The sequence below is a fragment of the Chiloscyllium punctatum genome, chromosome 23 (assembly GCF_047496795.1).
Source record: "Chiloscyllium punctatum isolate Juve2018m chromosome 23, sChiPun1.3, whole genome shotgun sequence".
Lineage (NCBI taxonomy): Eukaryota > Metazoa > Chordata > Chondrichthyes > Orectolobiformes > Hemiscylliidae > Chiloscyllium > Chiloscyllium punctatum.
This window is the reverse complement of record NC_092761.1, coordinates 81,007,909-81,034,449: the sequence shown is the minus strand read 5'-3', so window position 1 is coordinate 81,034,449 and position 26,541 is coordinate 81,007,909. Positions and strand designations below refer to the sequence as shown.

General features: G+C 39.7%; 1 protein-coding gene across 1 annotated transcript in view; it reads left to right on the top strand.

Moving 5' to 3' along the window:
- Positions 1-13,584, top strand: part of LOC140494167 (serine/threonine-protein phosphatase 2A 65 kDa regulatory subunit A beta isoform) — a 63,486-nt gene extending 49,902 nt beyond the window's left edge. Inside the window, exons 12-15 of the mRNA XM_072593266.1 lie at positions 6,659-6,813; positions 10,120-10,262; positions 11,108-11,199; positions 12,464-13,584. Of these exons, the coding sequence (XP_072449367.1) occupies positions 6,659-6,813; positions 10,120-10,262; positions 11,108-11,199; positions 12,464-12,480 (407 nt within the window). The 3' untranslated portion in view covers positions 12,481-13,584. The remainder of the gene's footprint in view (positions 1-6,658; positions 6,814-10,119; positions 10,263-11,107; positions 11,200-12,463) is intronic.
- Positions 13,585-26,541: the final 12,957 nt, after the last annotated feature.

Below are 26,541 nucleotides of genomic sequence, written 5' to 3'. Positions count from 1 at the left end.
ATTGCAGGCAGCCCAGGAGGAGTTTTGACAGATCAGCACTTTGTGAACAGTAAACAAGACCAGGGAGAGGGTGGAGCAGCAGATTTTGTTTAAGTCCCTGTTTAGATATTTAAAAACTTTGTTTCGACCAATAAACATTTTTTTAATCTCCAACCTCTTATTAGCCTAATTGGAAAATGTTAGGAATTCATGCTACTGCTGTGGAATCAATGTAAAATGATATTTTTGTACCTCAAGGATAAACTGAAGTATCCAATTTTTGAAACCTGTTGATGTCAGTCCACTGCACCTGTAGAGGACATAGCTATAGGTTTATGCTTGTATTTCCTCACAGAATGTTCTTAATTTGAAAAAGGGCATAGAAATTGATGAGAAAATGGAGTGAGTTGCTTCTTTGGGAGAAAAAAATTGTTTCTGAGTTAGGACTAATTTTGTTCTCATTACTCTCTCCAACTGGTAGATTCAGTTAGTCTCAACCAGGTCATCTTCCTTGGTCAAGGAAAACAATATGACATCCAGTAGCTTATTTCTTTGCTTGGACTCAGTAAACCATTCTGGCCCCTTGCTGGTGTTACATATTTATTACAGTCTCTGTTTTAACAATATCTTACTTCACATCTTTGATTCTAAATCAAGTTTTAGTTATGAACAAGAGCTGTTGCAGTGCTGAAGTGCTTGTTGTTTATATAGATTTTGTATTTGTGTTTTAATTTGCATTCTTGAATGAATACTTCAGTACATGATTTGGAGATGCCAGTGTTGGACTGGGGTGTACAAAGTTAAAAATCACACATCAGGTTCAACAAGTTTAATTGGAAGCACTAGCTTTTGGAGCGCTGCTCCTTCATTAGGTGATTGTGGAGAATAAGGTTGTAAGACACAGAATTTATAGCAAAAGTTTACAGTGTGATGTAACTGAAATTATGTATTGAAAAAGACCTGGATTGTTTGTTAAGTCTCTCATTGTTTCGAATGACCATGTTGGTTTTAGTTCTTACGTACGTAAATCGCAAAACTTTTTTTTAAAAGTTACATTCTCCAGTGCACTTGAACCGTTGGTGTCATTGTCGGCCCAGAATAAGGTATTGAAGGTGTTAGCTCCCTGTGAAGCTGTCTGTGCCACAATGGTCAGACTGATTCTAATCTAAAAAACAGATTTGCAAAATCTTACAAAGTAAAATGTGATTCTGCAGATACAAATTCACCCCACAAGCTTGTGTGTGTGTGTGGGGGGACACGGGTCACAGGCTTGGGGTTATGACTGTCTGTGAGAGAGTGTATCGGAGGGGGTCTGAGTCTCTCGCTCTCTCGCTGTCTCGGTGTGTTTAGTGCAATGGAGTCACCTGTAGCGTGACATGAACCCAAGGTCCCGGTTGAGGCCCTCCCCATGGCTACCAAACTTGGCTATCAGCCTCTGCTTGGCCACTTTTCCTTGTTGCCTATCCTGAAGTCCGCCTTGGAGGACGGTCACCCAAAGGTCCGAGGTCACATGTTCCGGACCACTGAAGTGTTCTCCGACTGGGAGGGAACACTCCTGTCTGTCAGTTTGTTCTGAGGTGTCCATTCATCCGTTGCTGTAGCGTCCGTTTGGTCTCGCCAATGTACCATGTGTCAGGGCATCCTTGCCTGTAGCGTGTGAGATGGACAACGTTGGCTTGAGTCTCATGAGTACCTGCCACGTACATGGTAGGAGGTGTCCCCACGTGTAATGGTGGTACAGGAAGCTTCGTTACAACATTTGAAATGATTGAAGCATTTTGCCTTGACATTACACTTTTTAAAAAATGTGATATTTCCCAAAAGGGAATAGCTTGTCAAAGCATTTTCACAAATTTGACTTCTTTTAATATGTTAAACCTCTAAAACAGCTTACATAATAGGAATTCTGTAACTGTTACGTTCTTCATGACATTTAGTTTGTAATTCTGTGTGAATGAAATAAGTTCATATATCACTGAATAATGTTAACATACTGGGACTGAAAGGTGTTCTATTTACAAAACAAACCTCAGTTCATTAAAAGGGAAAGGGGAAAGAAAATGACTTTTTAGGCATTTGAAATAAATATTTCGAGTACATGAAATTACTTCCACATGAGAGAAGGAATGCATGATTAAAATACTTGATGAAGAGTTATTAAGTATTTAACATTAGCTTGGCTTCTGGAAAAAAAATGTTCTAGGGACATGATTCAGATTCCACTATGGCAGACAGTCTAATTTGAATTCAGTTTTTTAAAAAGACTAGAATTCAAGGCTAGCCTAATGGTGAGCATGTTCATACAACACTTGTTCGTTGTTGTAAAAGTCCATTCACTAACAACTTTTAGGGAAAGAAATCATCTTTATCTAGTCTGGTCTACATATGACCTGCAGTGATGTGGTAACTCTTCCATTTCTGAGGGGAATCTGTAAAAGGATAGCTAGGAATGAGCAACAAATGCCAGTCTTGCCAGCGATGCCCACATTGTACAATCAAATAATAATTTGCTTGCTGAATATTATGGTGAAATATGAAAAATTAAATTAATAGTTTGTCTTGAACATCACTACTCTGGGTTAATATCCCATTTATTACATATTCAAGTAAATACATTTTCATCATGTCACCTTTAGATTCTGAACTATTTTTGCCTCACTGGTGTCTTAGCTCTTGCCAAGCCTCCATTTTAATTGTTTCAGGAGATTGTTATAGCTTGTGAGAAGGTTAACAACAGTTATTTCAGCCTTGAGCGTAGCTGTGACCTTGGGAAATAGAAGTGCAGCTTTAATTTGGAAGTAGGAGCAAGAGCATATTTGTTCTGACGCCCAGGCACCAATAGATAATTGCACTGAAATGTCGCTTCCATGACAGCTCTAAATGAAAAGTATATTGATATTTTGTGTAAGACTGGAAAATGACCTGCACACAATACGTTCTGTAATCACCTCAATATTTCTTTTAACTGAATAAAAAAATGTGAAACCATTCGATCAACTTCCTTTATAATTTTTGAAATAATTGTTAAAAAGAGCAATCCTGAAGATATACGGACTTTCCCTTTTGTGGATGGTCATCACAAAATAAACATGTAGTTCCTCTTAATCCAGTATTTTTACCATGTATTCCTTCTCTCACAGGAAGAAGCAATTACTTATACCTGAAATATAGATCTTTTAGTCGTACGATATATAAAAAAATTTCTCCCCCTTTTATGAACTGAGGTTAGTTTTGCAGGTGGCACAGCTAACCTTTCTATGTTGCATTATTCAGGGATTTAAGATACATGTGCAATTACGTATTTCACATCATGAGGAATATACCTTAGCAAAGTGAATAGCTTCACATTGTCCCTCTCCTGGTTAACCAGCTTTGAACAAAGTGTAAATGTTTAGGGCAAAGGCTGTTAATTGACTTTTTTTTAAACCGACGCAATTGACAGCATTGTGCTGTCTTATTGCCATTGTCTTTGTATGGAATGGAGGTTAGTTAGTACTTGGTGGATACCTAGCTTTGTTTACTTATGCCATTATTATTTAGAAATGTTATAATGGAGTATTGGAGCTCATTAGAAACCCATGCCAGTGAAAGTGCTCTCGCAATGAAGTCTTGAGTTTGATGTTTTTTAGGACCTGATTGTTTTGAAATGTGTAAGATAGTGCATCATGGCAGGGGCAGGATGGAAGAGTTGTCAATACAGTGATTTAATAACCCATTTTCTTGGGAGCCATTTTGGCAACTTTATCATAAAATACATTGTCTGTTGGAGATACCAGCGTTTACTAATGTAAAATGAAACTTCCAACCAACAAATGCTGGCTTTAGCAAACATGAAGACCTGCTGACTGTGATATCTATCCCCAGTGTTGGCTTTCTCACTGAGAGGAATAACCCTAGCATGCTGGTTTCAAGTTCCATTCACAAATCTCTTGCAAGACGGTTATCAGTTCACAAATCCTTTTAACATTACAGACTTAGCACGATGGACCAGGGTTATTCTAAAAATTATCGAAGCTTCTATGTAAACAGTGGGATATGGATTTTTGTGGTTGTGTGCTGAACGCTTTCCTCCAAGGCAACGTTATTTTGTAGAAGAAATTGCAATGATATGCTCAATCAGAGGGCGGGTTTCTGAGATTGAGATTTTTCTAAAGATTTACATCAGTTCTACAATTTCCAGTTTCTTTGTCACAACTGCAGGCTGTTCAACATGGTTGGACAGTCCCCCCCACGCCTTTTGAAGGCCCTCTACTTCTTCATTCCAAAGCAACCTGAACAGATTGCTCTTATAGTACAGCAGTTGCTTCCTGATCACATTTGTTAATTAGAAAAATGTATCAATTTTGTTTCCATCTTTCATCCAAGTCTTCCCTTCACCTGGTCAATCTCTCACTCTCCCCTTCTCTTCCATGACTTCTCTTTTTCCACTTACGGGGTAGATGGTCAACCAGTATTAATTGCAAACACAAAGTTACACTTCCTCTGACATTTTTTCCTGTAAAAGGTTCCATTCAATTTGACCAGTTTCTACCCCTCTTCTGATGATACCACTTTCCAAAGGGATGTTTCCAACAAGGCTTCTGTTTTCCTCAATGGAGGATTCCACCACTCGCTCCTTCTCATCCCTTCCAGCACAAAACAAGAGCTCTGCTTGTCCTCATTTCACACCTGTCCTCTGCATTCAAAGAATCTCCACATTTAGCAAGATGCCACGCCAAGCACACGTACCTCTCCTCACCCTTGTCAACGTTCTCTTGGTATAGGTACAGTTTCTTTGGATAAAGTGAGGACTGCAGATGCTGGAGTACCAGAGTTGAATAATGTGGTCCTGGAAAAACACAGCAGGCCAGGCAGCATCCAAGGATTGAAGATGGCCTTAAGCCCAAAACGTCGATTCTCCTGCTCCTCGGATGCTGCCTGGCCTGCTGTGTTTTTCCAGCACATTTTTCGACCACAGTTTCTTTGGATACCCTGTTCTACTACTCTGTCACTCCTTACGCCTGTTGTCCTTCCCAAATAGGCAAAATTCTATAAATTGTGAGATTGTAGGTAGACCATTTCTCCATTCAATTAGATCATTTGTAATCTGATCATCATTAGTTTCAGCTCTTCCCTCCACTCCTGTATATCCTTGACCCTGTTACTTGCCTTTTTAATACAGCATCTTGCTCCCATGCCAGCATTTCTTCCTAGGCCTGCTAGAGTGTTCCAGAAAAACCCAATGCAAACCATAGGTATAACATCATCTTTTCTTCTTGGGCACTCTACAGTCTGCAGAGCTCGACATTGCCCATAATCTGATGTTGTTGAACTCATTATCCTCCATTTTGATTGACCCCAACCCAGTCTTCTCTGATCTTTTTTTTTCCCTATCAATAGAGCTAACCGATTTTCTGTTGTTAACACTTATAATTAACACCTCTTCCTCATCTATAACTCCCCTTTACTATCATTAGCACTTCCTTTGTCTTTTGCTCTGGGCATCCTTACCATCTGTTCCATTTGCTCCTCCTAACTCTTGTTAAGAGTTGTTAAGAGCTTAAAAGCCATATTTTTCTGTTCTCCTTCAGTTATGAATAAGTCATGTTGGACTCAACACCTTAATTCTATTTTATTGTCTCCATAGGTGCTTCCAGATCTGCTTTTCCAGCACTTTGTTTCTATTAATGGGACTGTCAGGTTTAACAGAGTTCGAAAGTTTGTCTAGAATCAGAGCCATCAGTTAAATATTCCTTAAATCGAAGTGGCTGGTTTGATTGCATGTCCTTAGGTGGTACAGCCTAATGAGGATATTTTATAACGCTAATGGATGTGCTCAGTGAAAGGAGCCAACATTAATCTGAACCTGTAATATGATATTGCTACAGGATATCACTATATCTGATTTTAAATAATAATTGACAGGTGTTTACTTTCTCAACTGTACCACTTTATAGGTCTAATGTGTCCATAAAACATGAAATTGTTGCATTGTCTATTTGGGGACAGAAGTAGATTGAGAAAAACATTGTGTACCCACGCAGTGTAGTAGTGTGGTAACAGGCACGTACACACCTATCAATTTATACTTTGTGGGTGACAGCTACATATGTTATGTTATGCTAGAAGTCTCTCCTAAGCTTGAATCTCCAATAGCCTTCACTTTGTGCCACATTTTTAATATCTCCCAAACTTCTTAGCTGTTTAAATGTGATTGGGTTTCTCCAGTAGGATTTATGTAATGCTATCAGTCAGAGACAGTTGACATAATTTTGAATCTATATTTAGACTTGTCTTTTTTTATAAACTAAATATAGAGAATGTGATATTGTATTTAAAGCTGGGAAAGGAATTATTTCCATGGTGGCTACAGATTTGCTATAGGATTAATTCCCCTAAAATGGCAGAACACATTTTATTAAGAGCAATAACTTCTGGAAGCACAATTTAAATCAAATATCCCATTATATTTTATTAATATTAGATTGAACCTCCATGTATGTATTTAACCTCTGCTGCCTGGACACAACTTAGTATTTCAATTAGACATACCTCAGTAATTGGTATTAATTATACCATGTTCCTAGTAATAAATACTATTTAAAAATCTTTTAAGTTCCCATATATTGGTTACTTTAGAGCTGTGTAGTAACTTCGTTCATTGTCTGATCACTTGGCCTCTGGTTCTGCATCTTTCAAGTATATGCCATTCGAGAGGCTGCTACAAACAACTTGACAAAACTAGTGGAAAAGTTTGGAAAAGAGTGGGCAGAGTCTACTATTGTGCCTAAGGTCCTTGCCATGGCTAGTGATCCCAACTACCTTCATAGAATGACTACACTGTTCTGCATTAATGTGAGTATAATTCTGTGTGTGCTTGTATTAAACTGTAAAAGCTGTAATATTTCTATGAAATGAAAAATAGTTTGTTCAGTTTCGAATATAATGTGTTTGAGTCAAGTTCGGAGTGTTGAAAAATGTGTTGCTGGAAAAGCGCAGCAGGTCAGGCAGCATCCAAGGAGCAGGAGAATCGACGTTTTGGGCATAAGCTCTTCTTCAGGAATGAGGAGGGTGTGCCAAGCAGATTAAGATAAAAGGTAGGGAGGACGGGTTGGGAATGTGATAGGTGGAAGGAGGTTAAGGTGAGGGTGATAGGCTGGAGAGGGGCTGGGGGCGGAGAGGTCAGGAAGAAGATTGCAGGTCAAGAAGGCGGCACTGAGTCCGAGGGTTGGGACTGAGATAAGGTGGGGGGGAGGGGAAATGAGGAAGCTGGAGAAATCTGCATTCATCCCTTGTGGTTGGAGGGTTCCTAGGCGGAAGATGAGGCGCTCTTCCTCCAGGTGTCGTGTTGTCATGGTCTGGCGATGGAGGAGGCCAAGGACCTGCATGTCCTTGGCGTAGTGGGAGGGGGAGTTAAAGTGTTCAGCCACGGGCCAGTTGGGTTGGTTGGTGCGGGTGTCCCAGAGGTGTTCTCTGAAACGTTCCGCAAGTAGGCGGCCTGTCTCCCCAATGTAGAGGAGGCCACATTGGGTGCAGCGGATGCAGTAAATGATGTGTGTGGAGGTGCAGGTGAATTGTGACGGATATGGAAGGATCCCTTGGGGCCTTGGAGGGAAGTGAGGGGGGGAAGTGTGGGCACAAGTTTTGCATTTCTTGCGGTTGCAGGGGAAGGTGCCCAGAGTGGAGGTTGAGGGGGGGGGGGGGGGTGTGTGAACCTGACGAGGGAGTCGCAGAGGGAGTGGTCTTCCCAGAACGCTGATAGGGGAGGGGAGGGAAATATATCCTTGGTGGTGGGGTCTGTTTGGAGGTGGTGGAAATGACGAAAGATGATACAATGTATCTGGAGGTTGGTGGGGTGGTAGGAGTGCTATGAAGAGATCGAGGGCGGGTAAGAGGCCAGTACGGGGTGTCCACCAACCCAACCTCCACTCCCGGCACCTTCCCCTGCAACCGCAAGAAATGCAAAACTTGCGCCAACACCTCTCCCCTCACTTCCCTCCAAGGCCCCAAGGGATCCTTCCATATCTGTCACAAATTCAACTGCACCTCCACACACATCATTTACTGCATCTGCTGCACCCGATGTGGCCTCTTATACGTTGGGGAGACAGGCCGCCTACTTGCGGAACGTTTCAGAGAACACCTCTGGGACACCCGCACCAACCAACCCAACCGCCCTGTGGTTGAGCACTTTAACTCCCCCTCCCACTCCACCAAGGACATGCAGGTCCTTGGCTGCCTCCATCGCCAGACCATGGCAACACGACGCCTGGAGGAAGAGCGCCTCATCTTCCGCCTAGGAACCCTCCAACCACAAGGGATAAATGCAGATTTCTCCAGCTCCCTCATTTCCCTTCCCCTCCCCTCACCTTATCTCAGTCCCAACCCTTGGACTCAGCACCGCCTTCTTGACCTGCAATCATCTTCCCGACCTCTCTGCCCCCACCCCCTCTCCGGCCTATCACCCTCACCTTAACCTCCTTCCATCTATCGCATTCCCAATGCCCCTCCTCCCTACCTTTTATCTTAGCCTGCTTGGCACACCCTCCTCATTCCTGAGGAAGGGCTTATGCCCAAAATGTAGATTCTCCTGCTCCTTGGATGCTGCCTGACCTGCTGCGCTTTTCCAGCAACACATTTTTCAGCTCTGATCTCCAGCATCTGCAGTCCTCACTTTCTCCTAGTTAAAGTTCTGAGTGTGTCAGATTGTATTTTATCATCCATGTATCACTTGTATATAGTTGATTCTATTTCTGCATGTTCAGGGTCTGCACTAATGAGCTAATTGTGGTTATCCCAGTGACTCTCATTACGGTATGCCAGTATTTTAATGCTGCCAGTGTCAAGTCACCAATGTGCTAGCCTATTTCCCAGATCACTTCCTCCCCATCAGCCAAAGACCATTTCAAAGCTCAATTATAATGGGGTGTCTCTCTTAGATTTTCTCCAATTGGAGACTTCTACAATTTCCTTTTGGCTTGTCTGAATTACAATCAACAGGTCAGAGAAACATTGCATTAGGCTCCATTTCTAAGTGCCAGTAGATATCTTATGAAAAGGTAGTTAATATTAGTTAAATACAAGGGGAGGAAGGCTGAGTTAGCCTACTTTTTTAAATGCTGCAATTATAGTTACATGAAAATTAAATCAGGAAGGAATGCTTTGGTTTTAATAATAAGCTATAGTTAATTAAACGACCATCCTCTAGTCACCGTAAGGTCGTTAAATTTCTTTATGAACATTGTGTACAATTCTGGTCTCCCTCCTGTAGGAAGGATTTTGTCAAACTTGCAAGGGTTCAAAAAAGATGTACAAGTACATCGCCAGGGTTGGAGGGTTTGAGCTATAGTGAGAGGCTGAATAGGCTGGAGTTGTTTTCCCCGGAGTGTTGGGGGCTGAGGGGCGATGTTATAGAGATTCATAAAACCATAAGGGGCATGGATAGGGTAAATAAGGTTTTTCCCCTGGTTTGGGGAGTCCAAAATTAGAGAGAAGTAGTTTAGGGTGAGAGGGGCGAGATTTAATAGGGACCTAAGGGGCAACTTTTTAATGAAAAGGTTGGTGTGTGCATATAGACTGAGCTGCCACAGGAAGTGGCGGTCGCTGAGAAAATTACAGCATTTAAAAGGTACATGAATAGGAAGGTTTAGAGGGATATGGGCCAAGTCCTGGCAAATGAGACTAGATTAATTTAGCATGGACAGTTGTACTGAAAGGGTCTGCTGCTGTGCTGTACATCACTATGACTCTATGTACTATCAAAGTTTCTTGTTGCTTTGCTAACCTATTTCTATGCTGCTTACAAAGAAAAGCTATTTTGAAGATTGCACAAAACAGTTTTTGAATTGGTGTGTTCATGTATTTACACGCAGATGGTGACTGAATGAACTACAGAGCAAATAGAGACAGAGCATTGATTATATTTGAAAATTTTAGAAAGTGAAAGAATCTAACACTTTTTTCCCTTAACACTTTGCTGATGATGTATAGTGCTAGCCCTGAGGTTCTTTCCAGTCCTATGTCCCTGTATATGGCTTGGACCATGTTCAGGCAGTGATTCATAGATTATCCAACTTCTGACTGGAAGCATTAGTATAACAAGAACAATCAGTGATGTTAGGATGTTTTGAGTGAACAGTGTTTTTCCTGATGAATTTACAGGTACTGTCTGAAGCCTGTGGCCAGGATATTACTGCAAAGCAGATGTTGCCAACGGTTTTACAAATGGCGGGTGATCAGGTGGCAAATGTTCGCTTCAATGTGGCTAAATCACTGCAGAAAATAGGACCGGTTTTAGACGCCAAGTAAGTTCTATGGAAATCTTTGTTGAAATTAATACAAGGAATACAGATCTGTGACATCTTATTCTTGGAATTGTTGAGGTTCCTTAAACTGCAATACAACTTGAGGCTCCACAGTGAGTCAGCCTGCATGAAATTGTAGGTAGTTAGCATTCTACAGAAATTTGAATGCTAGTAAGTAATTATCCTGTCTATTCCCAACATTCTTCCATCTCACTTCTTTCCTTCCTGTATCAGGTCCCCCCTCACACTAAAGTCAATTCTCCAGGGATCAGTGGGCCTGCAAATTGTTTCATTATTCACATGAGTGTGTGTGCCAACGAGCTGTTTCATTACAGAGGCAGTTGCATCTAAATTCAATCTTTGTCCTAATTATCATGCACACATTCTTAAGCAATGACCATTGAATTTAAGTGGTAAAGAGCGAGATCCTCATGGTAACTTTAACTTTCAACAGTAGTTCAAATGTGTGGTCCTGGATTAGAAGCAAGTATGCACTCTGCCATACTATATTCTCTCTGCAAAGAATGCTAAGCTCCTGCCTAGTCTCTTACACCACTGCACTAAAATGAGCCCTTTAGATGCTTACCTGTTTCCCTGTGCTCCCACTTCCTGTCCCCTCCCAAAGAAAAGGAGCGCAATGATGACTCTCACTACCAACCATCTGAAATCAAATAACCCATTCTAGATTAGTGAACATTCTGTGTTGGTGGTAGGACCAAAAGGGGCATGATCGTACACTTTAATCAGAGTACAATATCAGTGTAATTTTGGTTTTAGTGGCATAAAATTATATCTCTCAGATCTGCTACTCTGGTTTCCAAAACCTTCAATGTTTTTAATTGTAGCACTTTACAAAGTGAAGTCAAACCAATATTGGAGAAATTGAGTCAAGACCAAGACATGGATGTAAAGTACTTTGCGCAGGAAGCTATAACTGGTAAGTTGCTGCTTTGGGCACTTATTGGTGTCAGAATATAGGTACTTTAAGTTGACACCTGCATTGCTTTCCCATTTACTTACATGTTGCCAGATCTCTAACAGTGAGTGCTTGCAAGCTGTGGTTTATTAATTCTTCCATGGTAAGGTAGAACCCTTCTCACATACATTGTAGATAGTAGATAGGGCTAGGTATAAATAACTAGAAAATGTTTGTAATAAATGAAACTAAACCTTTGAAGTACCAGAAATGGTGCTTACATGGCTAAAGATGGCGATAAAATGCATTGGAAATTCTGAAAATATCCAAAATATCTTTCTTCAAAAAAAAAAGCAATTGCACTGGGGAACAGGACAAAATTGTGAATGGAAGTAACAAATGCTGCACTGATATTTGGAAGGGTCCCCAATTAATGGATTGATCAGAAAACTTGTACACAAATTACCTTGCGAGAATTATTAGCTTTGGTTCAGTGGGAACAGTCACCTCTGAGAGAAGGTTTATTTTCAAGACCAACTCTAGAAACATGAACACTCTATGATCCTCTTTCAGATTGGGCATGATACTGAGACCCCAATCTGAATTCTAGGTGGGAATAAAAGATCTCGTGGCACTAGTTTAAGAAAGCAGGGAAGCTCTCTATTCTGGTCAACATTTATCCCTCAGCCAACAGCTCTGTGGGATTTTTATCAGATCACTTATTGCTGTTTGAGGCACTTAACTGTGCTAATTACAACTGTCATGTTTTCCAACATAGAGATTTGACTGAAATTCAGGATTAGTTAATCGTATCTTAAGTATTTTAAGATATCCTGGAAATGCAAAAGGTGCTATGGAAATCAAGGTTTCTTTTAAAATTTTTGGTCCTTTTTTCTGAACCTATTGCGTTCCATTAAAACAGTGGGTGTCTTGTGTTTGATTTTTCCTCCTGTGACCTGTACCCAAGTATTTAAGTACAAATAAAAGTTGGTCAAAAGTGACCTTGTAAAATAACAAAAAAATTATGTTAAATGAAGGTTCAATGAAACATTGAATTCCTTAATGCATGAGAACTGCCAACATCAAAATCAGTAATGGTTGCTATCAAAGTTTGGGTATTTTATTGGAATCCCACCCAAAATGTTATCCCAATTTTCCTCCTTTTAAATTGTAGCTGAGCTAGCATGCATTTTGATTGAGTTCTATTTTAAATTTACATTGCTGGTGGTTGTGATTTTAATATTTAATTTGTAAAATAATATGTGCTTCTCTTTCCTTTATCTAGTTCTTGCTTTGGCGTAGAAAGAGTAAAATTCAGAAGTTCTGTCTCCATACTTGCAGTAAGATCCTCCCTGACGCCGATGAAAACTTGTGTGTTCCACTATTCCTTTAAAAAAAGCCTTGGAAAATGTAAATGTATTATTGTCAGAGTCGCTGAATTTTGGCTGCATCGGGGACTCTAGTTTCTGCAATTTGCTGTCTAAATTTAGCTTGAGTGATCGTAATTGTGAGCTACATTTATTTATTTTCATTGGTTGTAGTGTATCCAGTGACATCAAGTATCTAAACAGTTTAGTTGTTGACTACAAAAAAAGTGGAAGTGAGATTATTTGAGGTTCTTACTTAAATAACTCCTTAATAATCACTATTGTACCAAAATTCAATTGTTACCATCATATTATCCACTCATCACAAAAAACTTGTACATCCTAATGTCAAATATAAACTTTAATCATAAAACTGAAGATGCTCGAAATGTACTGCAAATCTGTTGCCTGAATAAGAAAGGTAAATTAGTGTTTTGGGTCAGGAGTCCTAATGAAGGATTCCACCTAAAATATTAAGCGATTTTCATCTTTGAATGACATGCTCTATATTCCCCCCAACTTTACCTTTATTATCCATCATTGCTGATTTACCTAGCATTATCACAGTTATCTTTTCAATTGGACATGCCCTATTCAAAAGGAGAATAACTGTGGTCATATAGGTAAGAAATTGCTGTGATCCCAATGACATTAATGCTGAATTAACAAGTTAATTTCAATGACAACGATGGTGCCAACAGATATTGTGAGTTAAGTAATTTTATTATGTTTCCCCTGTTAGACTGTATTGTATTGCATTTTATTACTTTCGTAGATTTTCTAACTTGAGGATGAGTCTCAAAACAGAGTACAAGAAATCGTGTCATTCCAATCGATGGGGGTTAAGCTGAGCTTTGGAAGCTGTCAATACCGCAGATTGTGTATTTTTACAGTTGAAAGTTGTGTTCAACCTTAGTCTTTGTGAACAATTTTAGATCATGATAGATGGAATTTAACTCTTGCCAGTTAATGTTTTTTTCCTCCTCTTTGTATAATACACTATGTTGCTTGTCACCTGAATAAAGTGGAAAAAGGCAAACTTTGTTTTGTGTTGCAAACTTGAGAAAGCAGTAGGGATGGATCTTTTTTTCATTTTTATAGACTGAAAGCCATAAAAAGGGCATGGTATGTGGGTTTTTTGTAATTGTTTCCTGCTGTTGGTTTGCTTTTAAAATTGATGTGCATTTTATTGCTGTATAATTTGCAAATTTTGCCTTTAAATTAGTCTAAGTATCCAATGACTAATTCAGAATCTGTCATTGAAATGAAAGTAGCAAATTAAACTTTTTTTTAAAATGTAGAATTAAAGTGAAGAGACAAATTAACTTGCAGACTGCATCTTTTTGATGTCTTGTAAATCCCGCCTTAACTAAAGTAAAAAAAATTTTGGATGCGCTAATTTAATCCTTTGCGATAAAAAAAATTGTTCATTTGTGAAGCTTTAGATTAGCAAAGCCTCAGTGCTGCATTTTCTTTGCAAATATCATGCTCTTTCAGACTGGCACTAGATTGGTTCAGGTTGAGAACTCCATTGACCATTTGCAGTGATTTTCCTTCTCTTGATGTTTGCTTTGTACGGCAGTCCAAAATGTACGTGTGTGACATTTCTTCAAAAAAAGACCTTAAGTGAACCAGATTTCACAGTGGTTTTGTATTTTCAAGAAGCTGGCAGTCAAACTATTCAGTACTGTTTCTGTTAATTAATTTCATATCCCATATAGCTCCTCAATCCAATGGGTTATTTTCACAATTAAGTATGTTGTGTGGCAATGTGTCAAATGCCTTTTGCAAGTTCATGCACATGGTAACCACTTTTCCCCCCTCATCAAGTCTCTCTCTCTTACTTCATTGAGCATTTAATCAAGATAGTCTAACACAACTTACCATTCTCAATCCATATTGAATTTCAAATATTGGACTTTTACAACCCATATGCTACAACAACATTAAATGGCACTTCTAAAAGTTACCTTGCCACCATCATTACACTGGCTGTAATTCCTTGCCCCTTTTTAATAATCATTGCAGTGACTTGCTATACATTTAATGGGAAAGTAGCCCACTGCACCAGGCACAGCACATGTCCCAGCTAAGTTGCAGAAGACATGCATCAGAGCTTACTGGTCCTCTGATTACTGCTGGAGTGGAACAATGACAACACAATCCAACTGAGAAAACTCTTAAAGTGCGCTGTTTACCTCCTCTGTCAACCTTGGAGTGCTACAAGTTGAAAAGCTAGAAAATGTCAGGTCAATGATCCATTCAGAATGCAAATCCTGCCTATGCATTGTTTTCTGTCACTGGCTTCCAGTGTGTGCTGAACTTTGTTTTTGAAACAGCAGATTGATTGCAGGGGTCAACAATAGAGCCACCAGACAACAATTGCACACTACTGCACAGTTCGTCAGTGACCCCTTTGAGTTGCCCCATAGGCCCTCACAAGGTGTAACCCTGTGAATGGGCAATGCATAGTCATATTGGATCATAAATTTACACTATTGCCTAATTTACAAAAACTGAAGAGCTAGGTTGGTTTAGAAACATTTCAGATTGGGTAATGGGGAAATTGTTTCCAGTAGCCTCATTGTTGGTGCCATAGATGTTATCAGGCACTGAGAATGACATTAGCTGGCTCACTCAATGTACAGGAAGGTATCGTGTATGAACAGAAAATCAAAGTACCCATACTACTGTGTGAGTAGGTCTGAGCACTGAGTTAGTTCTGTGGTGACTAGTGGAGGTGTGTGTTAATGGATTGTTCACAACGTTATTGGGTGAAAAGGGTTGGGGAGGTTAGGGTGGATGTTCACCTTGCATCGTATTCTGAAGACTGGAAGGCGTTCATCAGTTTGATCTCCAAGCCAAGCTGTTCCAATACAGCTACAGCACTGGCTCTTAAAATTATAAAAATTGCCCAGCTAATTCCTGTCTGCAAAAAGCAAGATAAATCCAACCTGGTTGATTACTGGCCCAGCAGTCTTTTAGTTTTATTTGGATAAATGCAAGGTATTGTATTTTGAAAAAACCAACAATGGTAAGACCCTCAATGGTGTGGTCAAACAGAGAAACCTAGGGATCCAGGTACATATTTCTTTGAAAGTTGCATTATAGGTGGTTAAGAAGGTGTTTAGCATGCTTGACTTCATTGCTCAGACCATTGAGTATAGGATTAGAAATGTCATGTTTGAGTCGTGCAAGACGATGAAGCCTTTTCTGGAGTGGTCTGTGCAGTTCTCTGGTTGCCCTGTTTTAGGAATATTATTAAATTGGAGGAGATTCAGAAATGATTTACCAAACCGTTGCTGGGACTGGCGAGTTTGAGTTATAAGCTAGGCTGGGACTCTTTCCCCCCCCCCCCCACTGGAATGTAGGAGGTTGAGCTTTGACCTTTCTTGAGGTTTATGAAATCATGACTGGAACGGATAAGATGATCATCTATTCCTGAGGGTAGGGACGTTCAAAACTAGGGGGGCATATTATAAGGTGGAGAGGAGAACGATTTTAAAAGGGACTTTAGGGGCAACTTTTTTTGTGTAATGAACTGCCTGAGGAATGGTACTTGCAGGTACAGTTCCAACATCAAACAGACATTTGGATAGATACATGAATTGGAAAGATTTAGAGGGATATGGATCAAACGCAGGCAAGTGGGACTAGTTTTAGTTTGGAGGAAATTAGTCAGTATGAGCGAGTTGGACTGAAGGGTCTGTTTCCATGCTGCATGACTCTGAATGAATTATTGATCCTGAATCAGTCACAATAAAGGCACTGTTACAAGATCAGGTGAAAAATGCATATGCTGCAACAAGTGATTCAACTGGTTATTTCTCAAAACCTTTTCACTAACTACAATGCACAAATCAGGATTGTGACAGTGTTCGCTCCACTTGCATGGATGCGTATAGCCCCAACAGCACTACAAAAGCTTGACACTATCCATGACAAAACACAATCTGCTTCTTTGGCAATCCCCATTCATGACATTTCACATGTACTTCCTCTACCACAAGTGCTCTGTGGCTGCAGTGTGTAGTATCTCTAAGAGGCACTGCAGTAACTCACCAGAATTCTTTAGCAGCAACTGCCAAACTTGTAGCAGCTACTATTGAGAAAGACAAAGGCAGTAGATGTATGAGATTATCACCTGTATGATCTTCCTGTGCTGCCATCGATCACTCTCCTCATCGTTGTTGGGTCAAAACCTGGATCTGCAAAAAAAAAGTATGAACAATGATACAGGAGTAATTTCACTGTGGAATGCAGCAGTTCAATAGATGGCAGTTAGGGATAGACAAACACCAAACTTGTCAATAATGTGCATGTCCTGTGAGTAAACATTTTCAATATTTAACAGATAAATATTAAATTGATAGTTGGTAATACAGATAATTTGGAGAAATTCTACTGGGACACCAATGGCAAGTGATAGGTGTGAAACATAATAGACTAATGCAAGTTTCAGTAGAATCACTGATTTAACTCCTAAAACCATAATGCAAAAAAAAAGGTGAGGTCATGAGCCTAGCAAGAAAATAGATACCCGCCCCCCATTGCCGTAATAGTTTTAGACATTATGGTGAAATACCTTAATAAACCTTTCACTCAGCCACTCAAATCTATCTGAAATCCTGTCACTCGTTATGAATTAGTGCAGCGTCAACTGTAGGAATGTGATGACATAACGGTAAAGTTACTGGACTAGTGATGCAGAGGCCCAAGCTAATGCTTTGTAAGATATATGTTCACATTTCATAAAGGAACTTAACTTGAACTCTCAGCAATGTGATTGACTCTTAATTTCCCTTTGAAGCAGCCAGGAAATACACTCCGTTCAAGGACATTTGGGATGGGCAAGAAATGCTGGCCTCATAGCCACACCCCATGAAAGGCTGGATTTGAAACCCCTATCAGGCACCTAATCTGAAAGGACCCTTGTTAAAACCAATATCATGTGCCAAGATGTTGAAATAACTGCTCCAAAATGCCAGTGCATCAACATGATACATGAGATGAGAAAAAGGAACAGGAGTTCAGGGCTCTTCCCACTGCTCCTCAATTCAGTCTGGTCATGTCTGATTTTCTGCCTCAACGTCACTTTCTTGCCTGTTTGACCTTTCCTTTGATTCCCTGATAGCCCAGAAATCTTTCAGCCTTGAATATACTTAACATCGGAACACAACTGTCTGAGGGTAGAGAATGTTCAAAGATTTACAACTCTGAAGAAATTTCTTATCTCAGACCCCTTGTGACTCTCTATGGAAAAGTGTGGCGCTGGAAAAGCACAGCAGGTCAGGCATTATCCAAGGAGCAGGAGAGTCAATGTTTCGGGTATAAGTCCTTCATCAGGAAACATTAAGGGCATCTGCCCGAAACGTTGACTTCTCGTGCCCTTGGGTGTTGCCTAACCTGTGCTTTTCCAGCCCCATACTTTTCGACTCTGACTCCAGCATCTGCAGTCCTCACTTTCTCATTTGTCACTGCTCATTTTCTAAATTCAGCAGCCAAGGAACAAAATCTTTCTTGGATCAAGCCCCTTATTATATCTTCTATTTCAGTCATATCATTTCCCATTCTTAAAAATATCTTTACAACAATTCCCCAAAAACATGCACATGCAATTTTACAAAGAAATGATCAAATGTATTTCTAATCAAAGGCAGCTGTTTGATACAGTTGACCATCATGTGACAATCCAGACTGTTCCCATTAGATTACTGACACAGACAACCTCATCAATTTGGGGTAGTACTCTGGAAATCACAATACACCCAGAGACATTACAAATGTGAAAAAAAAGAATCTTAAGTCCTCAATTTTTATAAATGATAACTTGGGTTAAAAGAAAATGTTCACCTACTTAAAATTATTTCTTGTTAAATTCTATTGCAAACAATTTGTTTTTAATTAATGGCAATTGGGAAGTATGAATTGCTAATTTATATCTGTAAAACACAAACTACCCCATCTTCAATTCCACCTTCCTAGAAAGGCAAAGCAAGCATATTAAAGGTGAAAATGAAATCTCAGGGAAACCGCTTGGTAGCCGGTCAGGACCACATGATTTGACTAGTCATTTCTCTTCCTTTCCATTATTTGATGTTTGCACGCTAATGCTGTCTTTCATTTACTGGTTGAGAAATCTCAATGATTTTTCCCTTTGTTCACTTTGCAGAGCAAGGTGAATAAAAACCAATTAGCTGATGTTGGAGACTTTGATTCCTCCACACAGGGGATGCATACGTTTCTCATGCTTTCTCTCTGCAGGCTAGATGTTTCTCCTGCACGGTGCATACACAAACCATGGTCAGGTGTTAAGCAAAATGTCGTCAAGCAATCTTCTAGTTCAGAACCAATTCGCTCTCGCTGTTCAGGAAATTGCAACATTATATACAATTAATTGTGCGCTCAGGTAAACATTATTTTTAAAACTGCACCTCTCTCCTTACACAGTCTCCTTCATCTAAAGCAAGGCTAAAAATCTCACAGCACCAGGTTATAGTCCACCAGCACCTCCAAGTCATCGAAAGCAGATTTTTTTTATAGCTCCAAAAAGTAATGGAAATAAAAAGAAATGGTTTTTAAAGTCAGAATAATTCTGTTTTTGCTACAATAAAAGAGCGAACTCTGGATGCTGGAGATCCGAAACAAAAGCATAGATCACTGGAGAAACTCGGGAGGTCTGACAGCAGCTGTGGGAAGAAAGTGAATATTTTGAGTCTAGTGACTCCTCTTCAGAACTAATGAACTGACTCCATCATAAAAACGCTTTTTGCTCTCCTTTACTTTATCTTTCCTTCTTATCCTCCTTATTTTATTCCTTTTTTCTGCTTACCACCCCCCCAACTCTGAGTGTGTCTAGTATATACTATGAAGGCTGTGTTAACCAGTTGTCACAATTTTGTGTACTAGTAAGTATGATTTACCAAGTACAATAGAATAGCAAAAATTGGGAATAGGTATGCACTCTTTCAAAAGTTATCTCGTAGTTAGCATGTGCTTTCTAAACGAGGCCATTAAATAATGAAATCTTGAATATAAATGCTAGGTTAAGCTGTTACAGGGTATGGTGTTCCACAGTGATAACTATCAAAATACTGTAAATTTAATGTTCTGAGAAAAAGATTGTTTTCCATCCATAAGGGCAACTGCCTGGAATTAACCTGTCTTCATAAATTGGCCAAAGCTGAAGTAAAATGACTTTTGATGATCAGTTGGCAAAATCACAGTGAACAACTTTTTAAAAATGCTTGGATCAAGAAACGGCGATAGGACTAAGTGTGCTGTACAGAGACACCCAGTAATTAACTAAAATAAATTCTTAGTCTGCATCTTCATGTTGTATTTTATCTTAAAAATATGGAACAAATCATTCAGTGAACATCAGATGCTTGCTACTCTCCCCTGCTATGTCAAGAAATGTTAAATGGTTTATCTCCAAGCTTATGCTGTATTTAAAGCTGAACCCTTATGCAGCACATCAGTGTTGACATTCTGTGATTATTTATATTTATATATAATGTTTATAGAGTGAGATTTCCAACATTTTTAGTGGCTTATTTATACTACGTTAAAATATAGGGCTTCTATGTGAAATTGTTTTAAAATCAAATTTCTTCCCTGAACATAAATTGTATTGAGTCAGTACTGACAGACACACTTAGAGCCTGTCACCTGAGTGATATACAACCTTTGTGTTTGGCAGCGTCTTTTATGCAGACATCAGGTTTGCTGCTGTGAATGGCAAATGAAATGTTACTTAATTTCAATCTCTGACATAGTGATGGAGTGCTAGATTCAGGCTGACAGTTGTACATTGCCATGTAGTACTCACTGTTACTGAAACTTGTATTGATCTTAACGTGGAACACAAATTTAGGCTATTGCTCAAATGGCTGCATTTCAATATTTTAGCATCATTGAGTCCGAGACATGGGAAGTGCAGCACCATTTATTTTCACCTAATAATTCTAATAACGCGCCATGTATTCAAGAAACCAGCATTAAGCTTATGCTCCGTATTTTTATTGTTTGTGACCTTTGAGTTAATTACCTCTACAACCCCTTTTCTATAGAAAAGAATATTCATGCCATCTGCTTCATGGTGTTCCCCAGTTGTATTGTAACTTTGAGACCAATTCTATAAGGAAGTGTTTCACATGGAGAGTTGTCTTCTTGCTAAGTCTCCTGCTGGATACAGTTGTGTTATCAGGTATATTTGGAGGAGTTGAATAGCTAGAATTCGGTAATTTCTGCAAAGTTGTCTCAGACCTATTGAAATATTGGAGTTGTACTGTTTACTGTCTTGCCTTGATGCTTCATAGCTACATTTTATTAAAGGTGAATTGAGAATATTTCCACAAACATACATAATAGCCAATTTACCTTTAAAATAAACTTATTTAAACAACACTCATTCAGCTCTTAACCCATCACTTCTAAATGTTCCTTACAATAAAGCTACCAAGGGACAGCCTGCTAGCACAGTGCGGTATAGTGAGCTGCATTGAAAAGGCTTAACCGTCAGTTGATTTAATTAATTCTCCCCGTGTCTGCGTGGGTTTCCTCCGGGTGCTCCGGTTTCCTCCCACAGTCCAAAGATGTGCGGGTCAGGTGAATTGGCCATGCTAAATTGCCCGTAGTGTTAGGTAAGGGGTAAATGTAGGGGTATGGGTGGGTTGCGCTTCGGCGGGGCGGTGTGGACTTGTTGGGCCGAAGGGCCTGTTTCCACACTGTAAGTAATCTAATCTAATCTAATTACTGTTTTGCAAATATTGCCTCTTGTGGTAATGTCTGTACCTCTGAGTCAGGATTCAAGTCCCACCAGTGTGTGTAATAACATCTCTGTACAAGTTGATTAGAAATATCTACAAATACTTGTTCTAATCTATACATCCCTTAACCAACACCATTAATTTAAAGGTCATATTTAGAACCAATAACTAAAACTGAAGTTGCTGGAAAAGCTCATGAGGTCTGGGAGCATCTGTGAAGAGAAATCAAAGTTAAGGTTTCAGTTCCAGTGATTCTTCCTCAGAACTAGATCTGAAATGTAAATTTCATTTCTCTTCACAGATGCTCCCAGACCTGCTGAGCTTTTCCAGCAACTTCTGTTTTCATTTCTGACTCGTGGCTTCCGCAGTTCTTTAGGTTTTTATTTAGAATCAATGTTTACTTTGTGTTCATGTTATACATACTTTTACTCGTAGGATAGGCGCTGGTATAAATTATACAGACGTTGTAGCACAATCATTTGACTCATATAATCTGTACCTGTGTTTATGCTTCTCATGAGTTTTTTTCCCCACTCGTCTAACCTGGCCTACATAATGATCACTCGTTCATCACATACCTGAAATGTTAACTGTGTTTTTCTCTCTCCACAGATACTGCCAAACCTGTTGTTTTTTTTTAGCAAACTCTGCTCTCGTAAAAAATGCTTATACTGTGTACATTTTTTTCCTGAGCAGTGTAGCTTCCCCTTTAAATACACTGTGCTAATCTTCTCAAGTTCTTTGGTAGCAAGCTCCACATTCTAACCATACTGTCATTAAAGTCATTTTTTCTTGAATTATTTGAGGATTAATAGTAACCATTTCATATTTTTACAAATAGAAATGAACTCTAAGTCAGTTAGCCCAAGCCAGTGTGAGGGGGAGCTGGATTTTTATCTTAACTCAATATTTCCTTCAGACCAAGTTGGCATTTACTAAAAGAAGTAATTTAAAAGCATGTAGAAATGTAAATGAATGCTGCTAGTGAATTTGAAATTGACGTGGCATTGATATTCCCAGATTGGGGCAAATGGAGCCCCCCTCGTGCCCAACCTGACAGGCAGATCACACACTGGTTTCCCATTCAGGAAACTGGCCTCTCTTCTTGCCTGCTCCGATGACAATTAATTGAGGCTCTGGAGAGCTGAGGCCCTTAAGTAGGTGTTAATTGACCATTTAATGGCCTTAATTGCTGGTAACTCTAGAAAGTCCCTAATGGACCTTCTCAGCTAACATTTGATTGGTTAGATGGTGAGAAGGAAGCAAGTATCTCTCCAGAGCCAGCTCACCCATTATTTTACTTTCTCTTCACCTCTTTGTCCAGGAAGGTTCAGCTGAGTCTTAGCTTGGCTTTGGCAGTAGCTATTCTGCTTATAGGTTGGAAGATTAAAAGTTCAAGTCTCACTCCAGCATTTAATCTCGGCTGACAATTCAGTACAAACTGAGTCCTTTAATGCCAGAGGTACTGCCTTTCAGTGACAGCATTGCAATGGGATGTATTTGATTTGCATGTAAAAGGAATCCATTTTCAACTTCCCATGGAACATATTTTGTTTCTGGCGCATGTTAACTACCATATTTGGCTGTAAGATGATCATGACAACATTTCAAAAGTAGATCATTAGCTAGAAAATGCTTTGAAATGTGGAAGGTAATAAATAGATTGAATTATGTTCTTGTGGCAACACTGTTACAAAAAGCTGGCTGGGTTTGGCAAATTTGGAGAGGATTAAAACCTGAATAGTATTTTAAAGTGAAGACATACCAGAAAAATTGATTATATATGCATGCTAGTTTTTAAAAATGTTTTAGAATAATTGGTAGTACCTTTTACATTTTTGAATTTGGCTAAAAAAAATGCTTATTCTCTGCACCATTCCTCTATAGAAATTTGCGATCCTTTTATCTTAATTTTTAACTGCTTCTTCAATGGCTTACCTTGACAATAATTCCAGATTCAATCTTGAAAACCAACCCAGATAACTGGTCGTCATCTGTGGAATTAAAATATCTATGATTGAGGCTGAAAGTGACTTAGTAATAGATTCCATGACAAAGACTGGAGAATTTGAGTAATGACAATACATCAGTAAAGCTCAGAGTACTGAAGTATCTTAGTGAAATGCCACAAACAGTGGTGTAATGTTAATGTCACAGGAGTTGGAATCCTGACGAATGCTCTGAGGTTATGGGATGAAATGCAGCCACAAGATGAATTTGGAATATAAATATGGACATTTGTTATGGTGACCTAGTTGATTATTGTAAAACACCCATCTGCTTCACTAATGCCCTATAGAAAAGAAAATCTATAATCCTTACTCAGTCTGGTCTATAATCCAGAGTTGTAACAATGGAGGTGACTCTTATCTACTCTTTGAATGGGCTGAACAAGCCACTCAGGCCATTAGGAATGGCCACAGTAGGTTGGGGTAAGGCATCTGTGTCCATTTCTGGTGACTATAAAACAAGGGAGGTGTTCACACTCTGGAGGCTATGCTGTCATGTGGCTGATCTCTTGTGTAACCAGGACTGTGCTGAGGGGGACACCTGAAATCTTGAGCTTTTGGAGGTAGGTGAAATTGTCTTTATCTTGTACAATGTAAATCTGAAATTTCTTTTTAAGATTAGATCGCAGTATGGAAACAGGCCCTTCAGCCCAACAAGTCCACATCGACCCGCAATCCACCCAGCCCCATTCCCCTACGTTTACCCCTTCACCTAACACTATGAGCAATTTAGCATGGCCAATTCACCTCACCTGCACATCTTTGGATTGTGGGAGGAAACCGGAGCACTCGGAGGAAACCCACGCAGACAATGTGCAAACTCCCCACAGACAGTTGCCTGAGGCGGGAATTGAACCCGGGTCTCTGACGTTACGAGGCCGCAGTGCTAACCACTGTGCCACCGTGCCGCCCAAGCTCCAGGCATAAAACATGGGGCAGTAGGCTCATTGGAATATGGTTAAATTAACATGAATTTAGAGAAGAATTTATTCAGAGTGTGACACAGATATATGGGCTTTATTAATTGCACAAGCTGGGTTAATTTAGGAGGCAATTAGATGCTTCAGTGGATAATCTTTTGGATGGATGGATAAGATGGCTCGAATTACTCCCTTCAACTTTAATGATAGGATCATTCTTGAGCCTGCCTTTTGACTAGTTTGTACCTCCTTGTCCACTGCAGTTCAACTTCAAGAAGTGCTAGGATTGACTTTTATTTTCAATTTGAGGTTAACACTTGAAGTGCTTCTGCAATATCGCCTCAGCTTTCTTAAGAGGTTAACATTGCTGTGCAAAGGTATGTATTGTCAACACAGTGTTCAGTTTAAAGTTAGAATTGGCAACACTCCTGCGTGTATTAATGGAGATTTAAGTGCTTGCACCTCCCATTCACTTTGAGCAAACCCTATCATTTTTCCCGTACCTTTCAAACCTTTTCTTTAAACCATGACCAATATCTTAACTAATAAATGAAAGGTACAAATAAGATGTGTAAATAATGCACAATTTCTAACTATGTTGATTTTCTACCTGTGTTAATGTGTCTGGGTCATTAACCTCTCACTTATAAAGCTATGGTAGTTTCAGAGCACAAAACTTCAAAGACTTTCACTCCATCACAATGTCAGAAGTGGAGAAGTAGGCTGATAATAATGCTGAACACACTGTTCAGCAACATTTCCAACTCCTCAGATATTGAGAGTGCCCTGTCCAGATCCTGCAAGACTGAGCGTTCAGGCTGCTGCTGAGATGTGACAAGTAACAATCACACCGCAAATTGCCAGGCAATGACCATCTTCAACAAGGGCAAATCTAAATATTGGTCCTTAACAGTTAATGGTTTAATCATCACTGAATCCCCCACTATCAATATATTGAGGGTTACCACTGACCAGAAACTGAACTGGAATAACCAGTTAAATAATATGGATAAAGGAACAGGTCAGAAACTAGACATTCACAGTTGTAACTCACATCTTGACCTTTGATGCACCTCCCAAATGTGTAATTTCCAGCAGCTTGAAGGATAAAAGCAGCAGGTGTATTGGGACAGCACAACCTAAGTTCATGCCACACACCATCCTAACTTAGAACTACGTTGCTGTTCCTTCACTGTTGCTGGGTCAAAATCCTGGACAATTTCTTAGCTACTCTATGCACGTCCCTGCATCCAGTGGACAGCAGTGGACCAAGAAGGCAGCTCAACACCACTTTCTGCAAAGCTGCTGGAGGTGGACAATAACTACCAGCTGAAAAGACCATAAGATATAAGAAATAAGAAGAAGAGTAGGCCATTGGGCACCTCAACCCTGCTGTGCTATTCAGTAAGGGGTCCAAAACTGCCCATTGTGCTCCAGGTGTGGTCTCACCAGCACCTTGTACAATCGCAATAAGACCATTCTACTCTAACACCCTCGAAATAAAGGCCAACATTCCATTAACCCTCCTGATTACCTGCTGCACCTGTGTGCTAGCTTTCTGTGCATCCTGTACATATACTGCCAAGTCCCCTGGTGTTGCAGCTTTCAACAGCTTTTCTCCATTTAAATAATACTGTTCTTCTGTTCTCTTCCAAATGAATAACTTTGTATTTTCCTGTATTATATTCTATTTGCCAACCGTTTGTCCTCTTATTGAACCTATCAATATCTCTGTAAACTGTCTGTGTCCCTCTCGCAACCTGCCTTCCACCTATTTTTGTATCATCTGCAGATTTGGCTACCATATATTTGCTACCTCTCTCCAATATACATCGTAACCAGTTGCCTAGACACAAGACCTGCCACATCCCATGAACAAACAGAAAATAAATTCCAGGTCATCCCCTACTAACTACATTGCAACTCGAACCAAATCTCACTCAAGTATGGCCCATATGCTCACTAACCACCAATGACTCCTATCAACTCCTGGAATTTAAAATTCTCATCTTGCTCTCAAATCCCTCTCTGGCCCCTTCCAGACCAACAATTCTCAAGGATCACTGTTCCCCTCCCCTCTCGCTCATGACTGATCATTTTAATCACTCCAATACTGAGAAATTGGATTTTTCAAAGAGCTATTCCCTATGTCTGGGAGACTCCATTGAATTAAGTGAATTTGGTGGATTCTGCCTCATTCAAGGTAATAGCTAGCCAGAAAATTATTAAAACCTTCCTTTGAGACCATAGGCACAGAAGTAGACCATCCAGCCCATTGTATCTGCTCTGCCATTCA